This window comes from Nerophis lumbriciformis, linkage group LG14 (genome assembly GCF_033978685.3).
Source record: "Nerophis lumbriciformis linkage group LG14, RoL_Nlum_v2.1, whole genome shotgun sequence".
Taxonomy (NCBI): domain Eukaryota; kingdom Metazoa; phylum Chordata; class Actinopteri; order Syngnathiformes; family Syngnathidae; genus Nerophis; species Nerophis lumbriciformis.
This window is the reverse complement of record NC_084561.2, coordinates 39,551,324-39,568,568: the sequence shown is the minus strand read 5'-3', so window position 1 is coordinate 39,568,568 and position 17,245 is coordinate 39,551,324. Positions and strand designations below refer to the sequence as shown.

The 17,245-nt window shown below is 38.9% G+C and overlaps 1 protein-coding gene across 1 annotated transcript in view; it reads right to left on the bottom strand.

Moving 5' to 3' along the window:
* Positions 1–17,245, bottom strand: part of LOC133616371 (retinal Mueller cells isomerohydrolase-like) — a 71,970-nt gene that overhangs the window by 43,242 nt on the left and 11,483 nt on the right. The window contains exons 2-4 of the mRNA XM_061975542.2: positions 13,172–13,254; positions 10,120–10,270; positions 3,499–3,606 (exon numbers count right to left, since the gene is read on the bottom strand). Of these exons, the coding sequence (XP_061831526.2) occupies positions 3,499–3,606; positions 10,120–10,270; positions 13,172–13,254 (342 nt within the window). The remainder of the gene's footprint in view (positions 1–3,498; positions 3,607–10,119; positions 10,271–13,171; positions 13,255–17,245) is intronic.

The window sequence follows — 17,245 nt, the reverse complement described above, 5'->3', positions numbered from 1 at the left end:
CTCTTCTGCGTTTTTGGGTCTGGCATTCTGCATCTTCCTTTTCACAATACCCCACAGATTTTCTATGGGGCTAAGGTCAGGGGAGTTGGCGGGCCAATTTAGAACAGAAATACCATGGTCTGTAAACCAGGCACGGGTAGATTTTGCGCTGTGTGCAGGCGCCAAGTCCTGTTGGAACTTGAAATCTCCATCTCCATAGAGCAGGTCAGCAGCAGGAAGCATGAAGTGCTCTAAAACTTGCTGGTAGACGGCTGCGTTGACCCTGGATCTCAGGAAACAAAGTGGACCGACACCAGCAGATGACATGGCACCCCAAACCATCACTGATGGTGGAAACTTTACACTAGACTTCAGGCAACGTGGATCCTGTGCCTCTCCTGTCTTCCTCCAGACTCTGGGACCTCGATTTCCAAAGGAAATGCAAAATTTGCATGGTTGGGTGATGGTTTGGGGTGCCATGTCATCTGCTGGTGTCGGTCCACTCTGTTTCCTGAGATCCAGGGTCAACGCAGCCGTCTACCAGCAAGTTTTAGAGCACTTCATGCTTCCTGCTGCTGACCTGCTGTAGGGAGATGGAGATTTCAAGTTCCAACAGGACTTGGCGCCTGCACACAGCGCAAAATCTACCCGTGCCTGGTTTACGGACCATGGTATTTCTGTTCTAAATTGGCCCGCCAACTCCCCTGACCTTAGCCCCATAGAAAATCTGTGGGGTATTGTGAAAAGGAAGATGCAGAATGCCAGACCCAAAAACGCAGAAGAGTTGAAGGCCACTATCAGAGCAACCTGGGCTCTCATAACACCTGAGCAGTGCCAGAAACTCATCGACTCCATGCCACGCCGCATTAACGCAGTAATTGAGGCAAAAGGAGCTCCAACCAAGTATTGAGTATTGTACATGCTCATATTTTTCATTTTCATACTTTTCAGTTGGCCAACATTTCTAAAAATCCCTTTTTTGTATTAGCCTTAAGTAATATTCTAATTTTGTGACACACGGAATTTTGGATTTTCATTTGTTGCCACTTCAAATCATCAAAATTAAATGAAATAAACATTTGAATGCATCAGTCTGTGTGCAATGAATAAATATAATGTACAAGTTACACCTTTTGAATGCAATTACTAAAATAAATCAAGTTTTTCAAAATATTCTAATTTACTGGCTTTTACCTGTATATGTCGCCTATACTGTATAAAACTACAAAATAACAAACACGGAGGCTCCAGTTTTACACGAGGACCACTTTATTTTCTTTCTTTCAAAACCTCCGCTCCACTGCAACGTGTCACCACTTCCGCTCTTAGCGCCTTCAAAATAAGAGCTCAAGGCATAGACTATAACAGCTTATAACAGGAACTTAACATCACAAAGAGGCATGCCATAAAAATAGGTTACAGTAGCATTATAGTATATATATGAACACATTTGCATAACATGTATATATTGACTGTATTGTTTGTCTTGTTCGGACGGCTTTGAAGCGATTCTGGACTACCCGCCGCCTCAGGAAGGGGAAGCAGCGCAATGTCAACACCGTGTATGGTGAGGATGGTGTTCTGCTGACCTCGACTGCGGATGTTGTGGATCGGTGAAGGGAATACTTTGAAAACCTCCTCAATCATACCAGCACGTCTTCCTATGAGGAAGCAGTGCCTGGGGAGTCTGTGGTGGGCTCTCCTATTTCTGGGGTTGAGGTTGCCGAGGTAGTTAAAAAGCTCCTTGGTGGCAATGCCCCGGGGGTGGATGAGATCCGCCCGGAGTTCCTTAAGGCTCTGGATGCTGTGGGGCTGTCTTGGTTGACAAGACTCTGCAACATCGCGTGGACATCGGGGGCGGTACCTCTGGATTGGCAGACCGGGGTGGTGGTTCCTCTCTTTAAGAAGGGGAACCAGAGGGTGTGTTCCAACTATCGTGGGATCACACTCCTCAGCCTTCCCTGTAAGGTCTATTCAGGCGTACTGGAGTGGAGGCTACGCCGCATAGTCGAACCTCGGATTCAGGAGGAACAGTGTGGTTTTCGTCCTGGTCGTGGAACTGTCGACCAGCTCTATACTCTCGGCAGAGACCTTGAGGGTGCATGGGAGTTTGCCCAACCAGTCTACATGTGCTTTGTGGACTTGGAGAAGGCATTCGACCGTGTACCCCGGGTAATCCTGTGGGGAGTGCTCAGAGAGTATGGGGTAACGGACTGTCTTATTGTGGCGGTCCGCTCCCTGTATGATCAATGTCAGAGCTTGGTCCGCATTGCCGGCAGTAAGTTGGACCCGTTTCCAGTGAGGGTTGGACTCCGCCAAGGCTGCCCTTTGTCACCGATTCTGTTCATAACCTTTATGGACAGAATTTCAAGGCGCAGTCAGGGCGTTGAGGGTATCTGGTTTGGTGGCTGCAGGATTAGGTTTCTGCTATTTGCAGATGAGGTGGTCCTGATGGCTTCATCTGGCCAGGATCTTCAGCTCTCACTGGATCGGTTCGCAGCCGAGTGTGAAGCGACTGGGATGGGAATCAGCACCTCCAAGTCCGAGTCCATGGTTCTCGCCCGGAAAAGGGTGGAGTGCCTTCTGCGGGATCTTGCCTCAAGTGGAGGAGTTCAAGTACCTCGGAGTCTTGTTCAAGAGTGAGGGAAGAGTGGACCGTGAGATCGACAGGCGGATCGGTGCGGCGTCTTCAGTAATGCAGACGCTGTATCGATCCGTTGTGGTGAAGAAGGAGCTGAGCCGGAAGGCTAAGCTTTGAATTTACCGGTCGATCTACGTTCCCATCCTCACCTATGGTCATGAGCTTTGGGTCATGACCGAAAGGACAAGATCACGGGTACAAGCGGCCGAAATGAGTTTCCTCCGCCGGGTGGCGTGGCTCTCCCTTAGAGATAGGGTGAGAAGCTCTGCCATCCGGGAGGAGCTCAAAGTAAAGCCGCTGCTCCTCCACATGGAGAGGAGCCAGATGAAGTGGTTCTGGCATCTGGTCAGGATGCCACCCGAACGGAGGCGTTCGGGCATGTCCGACCAGTAGGAGGCCACAGGGAAGACCCAGGACACGTTGGGAGGACTATCTCTCCCGGCTGGCCTGGGAACACCTCGGGATCCCCCGAGAGAAGCTGGACAAAGTGGCTGGGGAGAGGGAAGTCTGGGCTTCCCTGCTTAGGCTTCTGCCCCCGCAACCTGAAGAAGATGGATGGATGTTTGTCTTTTAGGTTTCACCCTTTTGAATGTCAATAAACCTGCTGACAACGCTCATCGGTCTCCAGAGTCGTGACGTAAGAAAGTCCTTCCATCAGACATGCACCCCTAACAGTACAGTATCATTGCTGTGTTACTTAAAATGAGAATGATAATTGGACATTATCCTAACCCAGACTTGTCTCCCTCTCATCTCCATTATTTATAACAAATAACGCTATACAACGTCTTAGAATCCTGACAGGGGAATGTTCCATCCGCCTTAAGTGTAGATCTAGAACACAGCAGCAGCATCATATGTGCAACAGTCAAAGTCACCTGGAGAAGATGTTTTTGCAGGGGTCAGGATATGCCGCTGTGCCAAACTCGGTGATGACCACTCTGTTCTCCGTCATGGCACGGACATATGCGTCTGTTTTGATGAACCTGAATATGAAGATAAAACAAACCACCGTTAAAGGGAAACACTGCCAGTGTTTAGAGATGTCCAATAATGGATTTTTTGCCGATATTCCAATATTGTCCAACTCTTAATTACAGATTCCGATATCAACCGATACCGATATATACAGTCGTGGAATTAACACATTATTATGCCTAATTTTGTTGTGATGCCCCGCTGGATGCATTAAACCAGGGGTGCTCATTACGTCGATCGCGAGCTGCCGGTCGATCGTGGAGGGTGTGTCAGTCGATCACCAGCCAGGCATTAAAAAAATAGTCCTAAAAATGAGCAATCATAAATCTTCACGATGACGTCACTTTCGTCACTTGATTGACATTCACGGCACCCGAGGGTCTTCTGAGATGACGCTGGCTGCTGCCAGCTCATTAAAATGACCGACAGGAAGGCGAGAAACACTTTATTTCAACAGACTCTGGCGCCGTACCTGTCGTCAAAACTCCAAAGACCGACAATAAAAGCGCTTTTTCATCCTGCCTGCGCTACCAAAATAAGAGTCTCAGAAAGCTGGCGTGCACAAGCTAGCAAGCTACGGAGTTTGCCAACAATGTATTTCTTGTAAAGTGTATACAAAGGAGTACGGAAGCTGGACAAATAAGATGCCAAAAACCAACCACTTTCATGTGGTATTGGACAGAAAGGACGACTTTTTTTTCTCCTCCATTCGAAAATGCGGACCTTATCAGCACTACTGTCTGATTCCAATCAATGCAAGTCATCAGAATCAGGTAATACACCAATTTATATTCTTGTCTTCATGAAAGAAAGGAATCTATATGTGTTAAACATGCTTGTATTATCTTTAAACACCTTTAACTTGTTAACAATATTGACTATAAGTGTTAAACATGCTTGTATTATCTTTAAACACCTTTAACTTGTTACCAATATTGACTGTGTTAAACATTCTTGTATTATCATTAAACACCTTTAATTTATTAACAATAATAACTATATGTGTTAAACATGCTTGCATTATCATTAAACATCTTTAACTTGTTAACAATATTAACTATATGTGTTAAACATGCTTGTATTATCATTAAACACCTTTAACTTGTTACCAATATTGACTATAAGTGTTAAACATGCTTGTATTATCTTTAAACACCTTTAACTTGTTAACAATATTAACTATGTGTTAAACATTCTTGTATTTTCATTAAACACCTTTAATTTATTAACAATATTAACTATATGTGTTAAACATGCTTGTATTATCATTAAACACCTTTAACTTGTTAACAAAAACATATGTTTCATAAATAAGTAAATATAAATTATACATATGAATGTGGTAGATCCCCACGACTTGATCAATTGAAAAGTAGCTCGCCTGCAGAAAAAGTGTGAGCACCCCTGGATTAAACAATGTAACAAGGTTTTCCAAAATAAATCAACTCAAGTTATGGAGAAAAAAAAATGCCAACATGGCACTGCCATATTTATTATTGAAGTCACAAAGTGCATTCTTTTTTTTAACATGCCTCAAAACAGCAGCTTGGAATTTGGGACATGCTCTCCCTGAGAGAGCATGAGGAGGTTGGGTTGGGGGGGAGAGCGGGGGGTGTATATTGTAGCGTCCCGGAAGAGTTAGTGCTGCAAGGGGTTCTGGGTATTTGTTCTGTTGTGTTTATGTTGTGTTACGGTGCGGATGTTCTCCCGAAATGTGTTTGTCATTCTTGTTTGGTGTGGGTTCACAGTGTGGCGCATATTTGTAACAGTGTTAAAGTTGTTTATACGGCCACCCTCAGTGTGACCTGTATGGCTGTTGACCAAGTATGCATTGCATTCACTTGTGTGTGTGAAAAGCCGTAGATATTATGTGATTGGGCCGGCACGCAAAGGCAGTCCCTTTAAGGTTTATTGGCGCTCTGTACTTCTCCCTACGTCCGTGTACCACTCCGTATAGCGGCATTTTTAAAAAGTCATGCATTTTACTTTTTGAAACGATACCGATAATTTCCGATATTACATTTTAAAGTATTTATCGGCCGATAATATCGATATCGGACATCTCTACCAGTGTTGTAAAAAAATAATAATACCGGTATTAATTGAAAACAAAACATTGCTCGACAAAATAAAGGGAACACATAATTAGCAATGTAACTAAAAAGTAAGTCACACTTTTGGACTTCTAAAAAATTAAGACAGGATTTGACCTACCTGTTGTGCTAATTGGGCTAATTACATATGGAAAAGACAATTATCATGACAACAAATAAAGGAATGGTCAGAGAAAAAAAATGCATCATGGTGCATAGAGCAGTTTTGCCAAGTCCACCGACTAGAGCAGGGGTCGGCAACCCGCGGCTCTAGAGCCGTATGCGGCTCTTTAGCGCCGCCCTAGTGGCTCTATGGAGCTTTTTCAAAAATGTATGAAAAATGGAAAAAGTTGAGGGGAAAATATTTTTTGTGTTGTTTTAATATGGTTTCTGTAGGAGGACAAACATTACACAAACCTCCCTAATTGTTATAAATCACACTGTTTATATTAAACATGCTTCACTGATTCCAGTATTTGGCGAGCGCCGTTTTGTCCTACTAATTTTGGCGGTCCTTGAACTCACGTAGTTTGTTTACATGTATAACTTTCTCCGACTTTCTAGGACGTATTTTATGCCACTTCTTTTTCTGTCTCATTTTGTCCACCAAACTTTTAAGGTTGTGCATGAAGGCACAAAGGTGAGTTTTGTTGATGTTATTGACTGGTCGGAGTGCTAATCAGACATATTTGGTCACTGCAGGACTGCAAGCTAATCGATGCTAACATGCTATTTAGGCTAGCTATATGTACATATTGCATCATTATGCCTCATTTGTAGCTATATTTGAGCTCATTTAGTTTCCTTTAAGTCCTCTTAATTCAATTTATATCTCATGACATACTACCTGTATGTAATATGGCTTTTATTTTTTTGCGGCTCCAGACAGATTTGTTTTTGTATTTTTGGTCCAATATGGCTCTTTCAACATTTTGGGTTGCCGACCCCTGGACTAGAGCAACTTTAGGCTTGTTTTGTTATTTTCAAAGTCCCTTGTAAATCTGGTGAGTCGCTGGTCGGGCTTGTTTTTGCTTGTTTTAGAACAAGTAGTTGCTTATTTGGGCTTGCTTTTCGGTCTGATTGGTGGGTAGATTTTTTATTTATTTTTCATGGAAACAATCAATGGCAGCAGTTAAGTTATATATTGGCATATTTGCCAGTGATGTCACTAATTTGAATGTTCCCTCATCTGAATAAACATTGCCTGTTAATGTAAAATATAATAGGAATACATGTATGTATACATAACATGTAGACGGATACAACTAGAATATAAAATAGGACATGCACATTTCACATGTGTATATATACAGTCGTACACTTGTAAAGAACATAATGTCATGGCTGTCTTGAGTTTCCAATCATTTCTACAACGCTTACTTTTTTGTGTGATAGAGTGATTGGAGCACATTCTTGTTGGTCACAAAAAACATTCATGAAGTTTGCTTCTTTTATGAATTTATTATGAAAATGTGAGCAAATGTGCTTGGTCAAAAGTATACATACAGCAATGTTAATATTTGCTTACATGTCCCTTGGCAAGTTTCACTGCAATAAAGCGCTTTTGGTAGCCATCCACAAGCTTCTGCTTGAATTTTTGACCACTCCTCTTGACAAAAATTGGTGCAGTTCAGCTAAATGTGTTGGTTTTCTGACATGGACTTGTTTCTTCAGCATTGTCTACACGTTTAAGTCAGGACTTTGGGAAGGCCATTCCAAAATCTTAAAGGGGAACATTATCACAATTTCAGAAGGGTTAAAACCATTAAAAATCAGTTCCCAGTGGCTTATTTTATTTTTCGAAGTTTTTGTCAAAATTTTACCCATCACGCAATGTCCCTAAAAAAAGCTTCAAAATGCCTGATTTTAACCATCGTTATATACACCCGTCCATTTTCCTGTGACGTCACATAGTGATGCCAACACAAACAAACATGGCGCATAGAACAGCAAGCTATAACGACATTAGCTCGGATTCAGACTCGGATTTCAGGGGCTTAAGCGATTCAACAGATTACGCATGTATTGAAACGGATGGTTGTAGTGTGGAGGCAGGTAGCGAAAACGAAATTGAAGAAGAAACTGAAGCTATTGAGCCATATCGGTTTGAACCGTATGCAAGCGAAAACGACACGACAGCCAGCGACACGGGAGAAAGCGAAAACGAATTTGGCGATCGCCTTCTAACCAACGATTGGTATGTGTTTGTTTGGCATTAAAGGAAACTAACAACGATGAACTAGGTTTACAGCATATGAAATACATTTGGCAACAACATGCACTTTGAGAGTGCAGACAGCCCAATTTTCATCAATTAATATATTCTGTAGACATACCCTCATCCGCTCTCTTTTCCTGAAAGCTGATCTGTCCAGTTTTGGAGTTGATGTCAGCAGGCCAGGGAAGCTAGGGTCGATATTCTTCTCTTGATCATCTTCGGTGGCATAAGGGACGGTGTGAGCCAAGACATCCAGGGGGTTTAGCTCGCTCGTCTGCGGGAACAAACTGCCGCCATTGCTTGCCGTGCTACCGAGGTCCTTTGTCCCTGAATTGCTCACACACTCCGGCAGATTCAATGGGGGTCTGGCGGCAGATTTCTTTGACTTTATCGTTGGAAATGCATCTGCTTTGAGTGTCGCAGGATATCCACACATTCTTGCCATCTCTGTCGTAGCATAGCTTTCGTCGGTAAAGTGTGCGGAACAAACGTCCAATTTCTTGCCACTTTCGCATCTTTGGGCCACTGGTGCAACTTGAATCCGTCCCTGTTCGTGTTGTTACACCCTCCGACAACACACCGACGAGGCATGATGTCTCCAAGGTACGGAAAACAGTCGAAAAAACGGAAAATAACAGAGCTGATTTGACTCGGTGTTTGAGAAAATGGCGGATTGCTTCCCGATGTGACGTCACAACGTGACGTCATCGCTCCGAGAGCGAATAATACAAAGGCGTTTAATTCGCCAAAATTCACCCATTTAGAGTTCGGAAATCGGTTAAAAAAATATATGGTCTTTTTTCTGCAACATCAAGGTATATATTGACACTTACATAGGTCCGGTGATAATGTTCCCCTTTAATTCTAGCCTGATTTAGCCATTCCTTTACCACTTTTGACGTGTGTTTGGGGTCATTGTCCTGTTGGAACACCCAACTGCGCCCAAGACCCAACCTCCGGGCTGATGATTTTAGGTTGTCCTGAAGAATTTGGAGGTAATCCTCCTTTTTCATTGTCCCATTTACTCTCTGTAAAGCACCAGTTCCATTGACAGCAAAACAGGCCCAGAGCATAATACTACCACCACTATGCATGACGGTAGGAATGGTGTTCCTGGGATTAAAGGCCTCACCTTTTCTCCTCCAAACATATTGCTGGGTATTGTGGCCAAAAAACTAATTTTTTGTTTTATCTAACCACAGAACTTTCCTCCAGAGGGTCTTATCTTTGTCCATGTGATGTCAGATGAAACAAAAATTGAGCTGTTTGACCACAATACCCAGCAATATGTTTGGAGGAGAAAAGGTGAGGCCTTTAATCCCAGTAACACCATTCCTACCGTTAACATTGCTGTATGTATACTTTTGACCCATCAGATTTTGGTCACATTTTCAGTAGAGCCATAATAAATTCATAACAGAACCAAACTTCATGAATGTTTTTTGTGACCAACAAGTATGTGCTCCAATCAATAAGAGTTGTAGAAATGATTGGAAACACAAGACAGCCATGACATTATGTTCTTTACAAGTGTATGTCAACTTTTGACCACGACTGTATATACATATATACCGGTATACTGTATATATTTTATATATACTGTATATATATATATACATATACAGAGTAATAATATAATATTTTCACAATGTGTTGGGCTTGTTTTCATAGCACTGGTCCCTTTTTCATCTGTGGCAACACTGACACAGAAACATGTGGATGCCACATTATGGTTTGAGATTTTCATTTTATTTTCCCTCTTTGATTTAGAACGTAATTGTTTATCCGGTGACAGTCCTTAATGAGTTAGTTGTGTTTTTGCGGGGGGATATGTTTTTTTTTTTTTTCAATTATTTTTGCACTTTTACACCATTCTTGTTTATGCCTTGGGGAAAGAGTCGTCCATCCTAATGTAGTTGTTCCCTGCTGATCAATGACGATACATTATTATATTCTATGGGTTAATAGGTTGTTGTTTTTGTATAATTTCTGGAGCAATTTTCATCAAATAATGATGTAATCTATAGAGATATTCAACTATAATGTTACTATTATACAGTTAATATTTATTTCCTAAAAAATAAAAGAATGCAATGGATCGTGGACTGTGGGCCAAATATAACAAATCTGATTATTTCTTGACTAGTGTACAGTACAGTAAAGCATCAGTTATGAGTCCTTCTTTTTAATATAAAGTGTGCTATTCTTACTTCCTGAAGTAAGTCACCTGACCATCTTTCAGGTCAAATTTGTGCACGATCGCCTGTCCGTCAAAGAGGTGGTGGAAAGGTTGGTCCCCGATCTCAAAGAGCCCGGGTCCCACCCTGAGGAGACTGCCGCCAAGCCATGCTGGTAAATTCCCTGCACACAAAAGATGAGAAAAAAATAATTGTGAACATGAGAACGAAGTGAGAAAAAGGCCAAAGGAAATTAGGTAAAAAAAGAAAATAGTCACATATTTACAGTTAGGTCCAATAAGTTGCACAGTAACAGTTTGAACATTATTACTGAAGTAGAAGAGGCAATTCCTAAAGGAATTGCGTGTGAATGCTCCAATGCTGAAATGCTGACAGAATGTAGTTTCAATGTTGGAATGGTTTGAATGTTGAACAGTTCGAATTTCCTGGAAACCCAGAATTTGGTTAGGAACTTGGGAAAGTGTTAGTTCGAATGTCCAGGATGAGTGGAATGTGTTAATGTTGGAATGGTTTGAATAGGTTGAAAAATGTGGGAATTGTGCAACTTGGAAAAATTTACCATTCATTTCAACGGGAACTTCCTGGAAATTTGGGGAAAAGCGGGATTTAAAAAAATGATTAGGAGCAAGAATGAGCTAAATTAGTTGGTGTTGGAATTGTTTAAATCGGGCAAAAAATGTTGAAGTAATAAATGGTATTGGGGAATTTCGGGAAAAGCGGGAATTTTTTTTTTTTTTAAATGCTAAAAAAATGATGTTGGTTGGTTGATGTTGGCATTTTTCAAATCAGTTGAGAAATGTTGAAGTAGTAAGATTTTTAATTGAAAAATTGTATTACAGAATTCCTGGAATTTCGGGAAAAGCAGGAATAAAAAAATGCAAACGTTGTGAATAAATGGTTGAATGGTTGGTGTTGGAATTTTTCAAATCGGTCGAGAAATTTTGAAGTAGTAAGATTTGTAATTGAGAAATTGTATTACAGAATTCCTGGAATTTTGGGAAAAGCGGGATTTTTTTTTTTTAAATACTAAAAAATGTGAATGTTGTGAATGAATGGTTGAATGGTTGGTGTTGGAATTTTTCAAATCGGTCGAGAGATGTTGAAGTAGTAAGATTTCTAATTGAGGAATTATATTGCAGAATTCCTGGAATTCCGGGAAAAGCAGGAATAAAAAAAAAATGCTGAAAAATGCGAATGTTGTGAATAAATGGTTGAATGGTTGGTGTTGGAATTTTTCAAATCGGTTGAGAAATGTTGAAGTAGTAAGATTTTTAATTGAGAAATTGTATTACAGAATTCCTGGAATTTTGGGAAAAGCGGGAATTAAAAAAAAAAAAGCGAATGTTGTGAATGAATGGTTTGTGTTGGAATTTTTCAAATCAGTCGAGAAATGTTGAAGTAGAAAGATTTTTAATTGAGAAATTGTATCACAGAATTCCTGGAATTTCGGGAAAAGCGGGAATTTTTTTTTAAAAATGTGGTTGAATGGTTGGTGTTGTAATTTTTCAAATCGGTCGAGAAATGTTGAAGTAGTAAGATTTTTAATTGAGAAATTGTATCACAGAATTCCTGGAAATTCGGGAATTAAAAAAAAAAAAAAAACTAAAAAATGCGAATGTTGTGAATGAATGGTTGAATGGTTGGTGTTGGAATTTTTCAAATCGGTCGAGAAATGTTGATGTAGAAAGATTTTTAATTGAGAAATTGTATTACAGAATTCCTGGAATTTCGGGAAAAGCGTGAATTTAAAAAAAAAAAAAAAAAGCTAAAAAATGTGAATGTTGTGAATAAATGGTTGAATGGTTGGTGTTGGAATTTTTCAAATCGGTCGAGAAATGTTGAACTAGTAAGATTTGTAATTGAGAAATTGTATTACAGAATTCCTGGAATTTCGGGAAAAGCGGGAATTTTTTTATAAAATGCTAAAAAATGTGGTTGAATGGTTGGTGTTGGAATTTTTCAAATCGGTCGAGAAATGTTGAAGTACTAAGATTTTTAATTGAAAAATTGTATTACAGAATTCCTGGAATTTCGGGAAAAGCGGGATTTTTTTTTATAAAATGCTAAAAAATGTGGTTGAATGGTTGGTGTTGGAATTTTTCAAATCGGTCGAGAAATGTTGAAGTACTAAGATTTTTAATTGAGAAATTGTATTACAGAATTCCTGGAATTTCGGGAAAAGCGGGAATTTTTTTATAAAATGCTAAAAAAATGTGGTTGAATGGTTGGTGTTGGAATTTTTCAAATCGGTCGAGAAATGTTGAAGTACTAAGATTTTTCATTGAGAAATTGTATTATATAATTCCTGGAATTTCGTGAAAAGCGGGATTTTTTTTTAAATGCTAAAAAATGCAAATGTTGTGAATGAATGGTTGAATGGTTGGGGTTGGAATTTTTCAAATCGGTCGAGAAATGTTGAAGTAGTAAGATTTTTAATTGAGAAATTGTATTACAGAATTCCTGGAATTTTGGGAAAAGCGGTAATTTAAAAAAAAATGTGAATGTTGTGAATGAATGGTTGGTGTTGGAATTTTTCAAAATCGGTTGAGAAATGTTGAAGTAGTTATAATTTTAATTGAGAAATTGTATTACAGAATTCCTGGAATTTCGGGAAAAGCGGGAATTAAAAAAAAAAAAAAAAGCTAAACAATGCGAATGTTGTGTATGAATGGTTGAATGGTTGGTGTTGAAATTCCTCTCTGTCAGTTCACGTGACCTACCACTTGGTGGCTGAGTTGCTGTTGTTCCCAAACTCTTCACTTTTCTCATAATAAAGCCGACAGTTGACTTTGGAATATTTAGGACATTTCAGGACTGGATTTGTTGCACAGGTGGCATCCTATGACAGTTCCACGCTGGAAATCACTGAAAGCGGCCCATTCTTTTCACAAATGTTTGTAGAAACAGTCTCCATGCCTAAGTGCTTAATTTTATACACCTGTGGCCGGGCCAAGTGATTAGGACACCTGATTCTCATCATTCTGATGGGTGACCAAATACTTTTGGCAATATAGTGTATCATGACATTGCACCAGGTGTGTGTTTTTATTGTGCTCTCTCTTACCGGTGATTTTAGCCGGGATTGGCTCATTCAGCTCCTCCACGGTCTCAAAGAGTTTCTTGTAGCCTGCTGCCGGATGCTCCACACTAGACAGTTTCAGGTGGGAAATGAAATATGATATCAAAATATGTTTTTCACTACTCAATTCTTCTATAAGCGATGTAGTACAAAAAGTGCACATTCAAAAGGGGAACTGCACTTGTTTTGGAATTCTAACCCATCATCCACAATCCCTATGTGAGACATGTCTTTCCCTTTTCTGTGTATTGTAAATAATGAACAATTGCAAGTAAGAGGCGGCTAACAACGGAAGTAAAGAGATATGATTTATTCAGCCTATAAAGCACTCTAAAACTGTCCACGTGACCGATACGCGAACTGTGTCGCACTGACGCCTCCTCTGTGCCCTGTGAGCGTGTCTTTTCTACAGCCGGAGAAATAATAACTAAGAGAAATCGTCTAAAATGTAATACGTCGGAAAAACTTTTTTTTTTTTTTTTTTTAATAAAAATGTGTAAAAAAATTAAATTAAAAAAATTCCCAGTCCACAATCATCCACAACACGTTTTCTTAGATTTCCATGTTATGATACATGTTCACATTATTTATTGACTGTATCTAAAAAAGATACAAATATATTTTTATTTAAATGAAGATATGAAATAATCCTAAATGAAATATTTATATTATTGTATATACTAGGGCAGGGGTCACCAACGCGGTGCCCGCGGTCACCAGGTAGCCCGTAAGGACCAGATCAGTCGCCCGCTGGCCTGTTCTAAAAATAGCTCAAAGAGCAGCACTTACCAGTGAGCTGCCTCTATTTTTTTTTAATTGTATTTATTTACTAGCAAGCTGGTCTCGCTTTGCTCGACATTTTTAATTCTAAAAGAGACAAAACTCAAATAGAATTTGAAAATCCAAGAAAATATTTTAAAGACGTGGTCTTCACTTGGAATAAGCGGTAGAAAATGGATGGATGGATGGATGGATGGGTCTTCACTTCTTTAAATAAATTCATTTATTTTTTACTTTGCTTCTTATTACTTTTAGAAATACAATTTTAGAGAAAAAAATACAACCTTAAAAATGATTTTAGGATTTTTAAACAAATATTCCTTTTTACCTTTTAAATTTCTTCCTCTTCTTTCCTGACAATTTAAATCAATGTTCAAGTAAATTTTTTTTTTTTATTATTGTAAAGAATAATAAATATTTTAGCTTCTGGTTTTTCGACGAAGAATATTTGTGAAATATTTCTTCAAACTTACTATGATTAAAATTCAAAAAAATTATTCTGGCAAATCTCGAAAATCTGTAGAATCAAATTTAAATCTTATTTCAAAGTATTTTGAATTTATTCTAACATTTTTGTTCTGGAAAATCTAGAAGAAATAATGATTTGTCTTTGTTAGAAATATAGCTTGGTCCAATTTGTTAAATATTCTAACTGTCATGTCTGTGTAATCATGTTTTGTCTTAGTCATGTTTTGTTTAGTTATTGGACTCTTTAGTTTCTGGCTTTTCACTCCCTTGTCTTGATTCCATGATTACCCATTAGTTTCACCTGTTCCACGTTTGGACTCATTGTGCACTCTTGTTTATCACCATAGCAACCCATTAGTTTTCACCTGTCACGTAACGCACCTGTTTCATGTTTTGAGTCACGCACCTGTTTTCGTTAATCATGTCTGTAGTATTTAAGTTCAGTGTTTTCAGTTTGTCTTTCTGGTGACATCCCCGCATTTATACTCTCCACACACTTATGACCCTTGCTGCGCTTTTTCATGCCGTTTTTGTCCATGCCAAGTAAGTTTTGTTTATTATTGCCAGAGTTACTGTTTTTTGTTGTTCATAGTTTTTGCCTTTGTGCAAGTATTTGGTTTCATAGTTTGTTCTCTGCCATTGTGCGCGCCTTTTGTTTACTTCCTTTTTTTGTAGTTTAAATAAAAATGTACTCACATTCCCGTCTCGCCCGAGCCAACTTTCCGTTGCCTCCGAGAAAAACTAAACCCCAGGACCAAGTCATGACACTAACAAAGTGCAGATTGGATTTTAACCAATTTAAAACATGTCATCAAAATTCTAAAATGTATCTTAATCAGGAAAAATTACTAATGATGTTCCATAAATTCTTTTTGAAATTTTTTCAAAAAGTTTCAAATTAGCTAGTTTTTCTCTTCTTTTTGTCGGTTGAATTTTGAATTTTAAAGAGTCGAAATTGAAGATACACTATGTTTCAAAATTTTATTTAAATTTTTTTCGTGTTTTCTCCTCTTTTAAACCTGTTTTTTTCATCATTTAGTCTCTACAAAAAATCTTCTGTAAAAGGAAAAAAAAAAGTACGACGGAATGACAGACAGAAATACCCATTTTTTTTATATATATAAATTTATTTATTTAGCTATTCTTGTTTAAATCACACTTACGTGTAACTTACAAATGACAATATATTTATTTATTTAAGTGTGTATTAAACTGGTAGCCCTTCGCATTACTAGAGCATAAAATCAGTGTCAGTTGAGTCGGTCCATAGGTTGCCTGTAGGGATTTTTAATGTCCAGCAGATGTCAGTATTTAGTGACACAGTATCGACACAGTATCAATACAGTTTTGCAATGTGTCGAACCGCTTCATGACGCCTCATCAACCCATCACTAGCGGGGTCGTTCTCCCGGGAATGCAGAACGGACAAGTCCGGACGACAGCGTGGGGTAGGAGATGATTTTAATCTTCTCAAGAAATCTTTGGCAGGGCATGAGGTAAACAAACAAACAATGGCGTGAAACAAACACGACTTGCATGAATCAAACAATGACGCCAGGCCAACTGACTGGCAAAGGCAAACTTAAATAATGCCTCTGATTAGTGCTCGGGAAGCAGGAGCCGGCGAGCACTAATCAGAGACAGGTGAACACAATGAGTAACCATGGCAACCAAAACAAACTCACAGGTGCACAAACAAGAACTCAAGGAGTCCAAAACTAACAGAAAACACGGATCATGACAATATTGTACTTTATGTATGTTTGTTATGCAATAACAGGACATTCATAACAACATGTTATAGTTACAGTGGTCATTTTAAGCATTACTTTAATTACTTTCCTGGGTGCACTGATTTCACAGAGCACATCAAAAACAGTGAAAAGCCGCACTTTCTGTGTTTGCTACCAATGAAAGACGATTTTATGAGAGCTTTGGAGTGTTATCATGTAGCACTTAGGGTTGTACCAGTATTAGTATAGTACCGCCATACTAATGAATCATATTCGGTACTATACCGCCTCTAAAACAGTGGTCCTTAACCTGGGTTCTGGGTGAGTCGGCCTCAGGGGTTCGGCGGAGGTCGAGACACATCTGACTCATCGTGTAAATAAAAACTTCTCCCTATCGGCGTATTACGGATACGGCAACAGCAGAAGTCAGACTGATTTGCAGGTGTGTAATTTGTTGTGAGTTTATGCACTGTGTTGGTATTGTTCTTTGAACAAGGTGATGTTCATGCACCAGTAATAAAACATGGTAACACTTTAGTATGGGGAACATATTCACCATTAATTAGTTGCTTATTAACATGCAAATTAGTAACATATTGGCTCTTAACTAGTCATTATTAAGTACTTATTAATGCCTTATTCAGCATGGCCTTATTATAACTAAGGCTGCAGCTAACGATTATTTTTCTATCGATTACTCTATATATTATTTTTTTCGATTAATCGGTTAATCTATAGATTATTTTTTTCGATTAATCTATGGATTATTTTTCCTTTAACCGATTTTTTTTTTTTATTTAAAATGAAGATGAAAAAATAAATGTAGGCCAGTTTTTTCAAAAGGCATGGCTTTTATTTACAAAAAAAAAAAAGAAGTATGGCCACTCGTCAACATTGACAAACAACATGACAAAACATTCTGTAACAATGTAAACATTTAAAACTTTTAACATTTAACAAAATTAAAAGTAGCTTATTTGCTTTTTAATGTGCAAATATAAAAGTAAACATCCAGTGCAAATCTTAATAGAGATTTATTACTCAAGTAAAAGTAAGGAGCAGTCACCCAAATATTTAC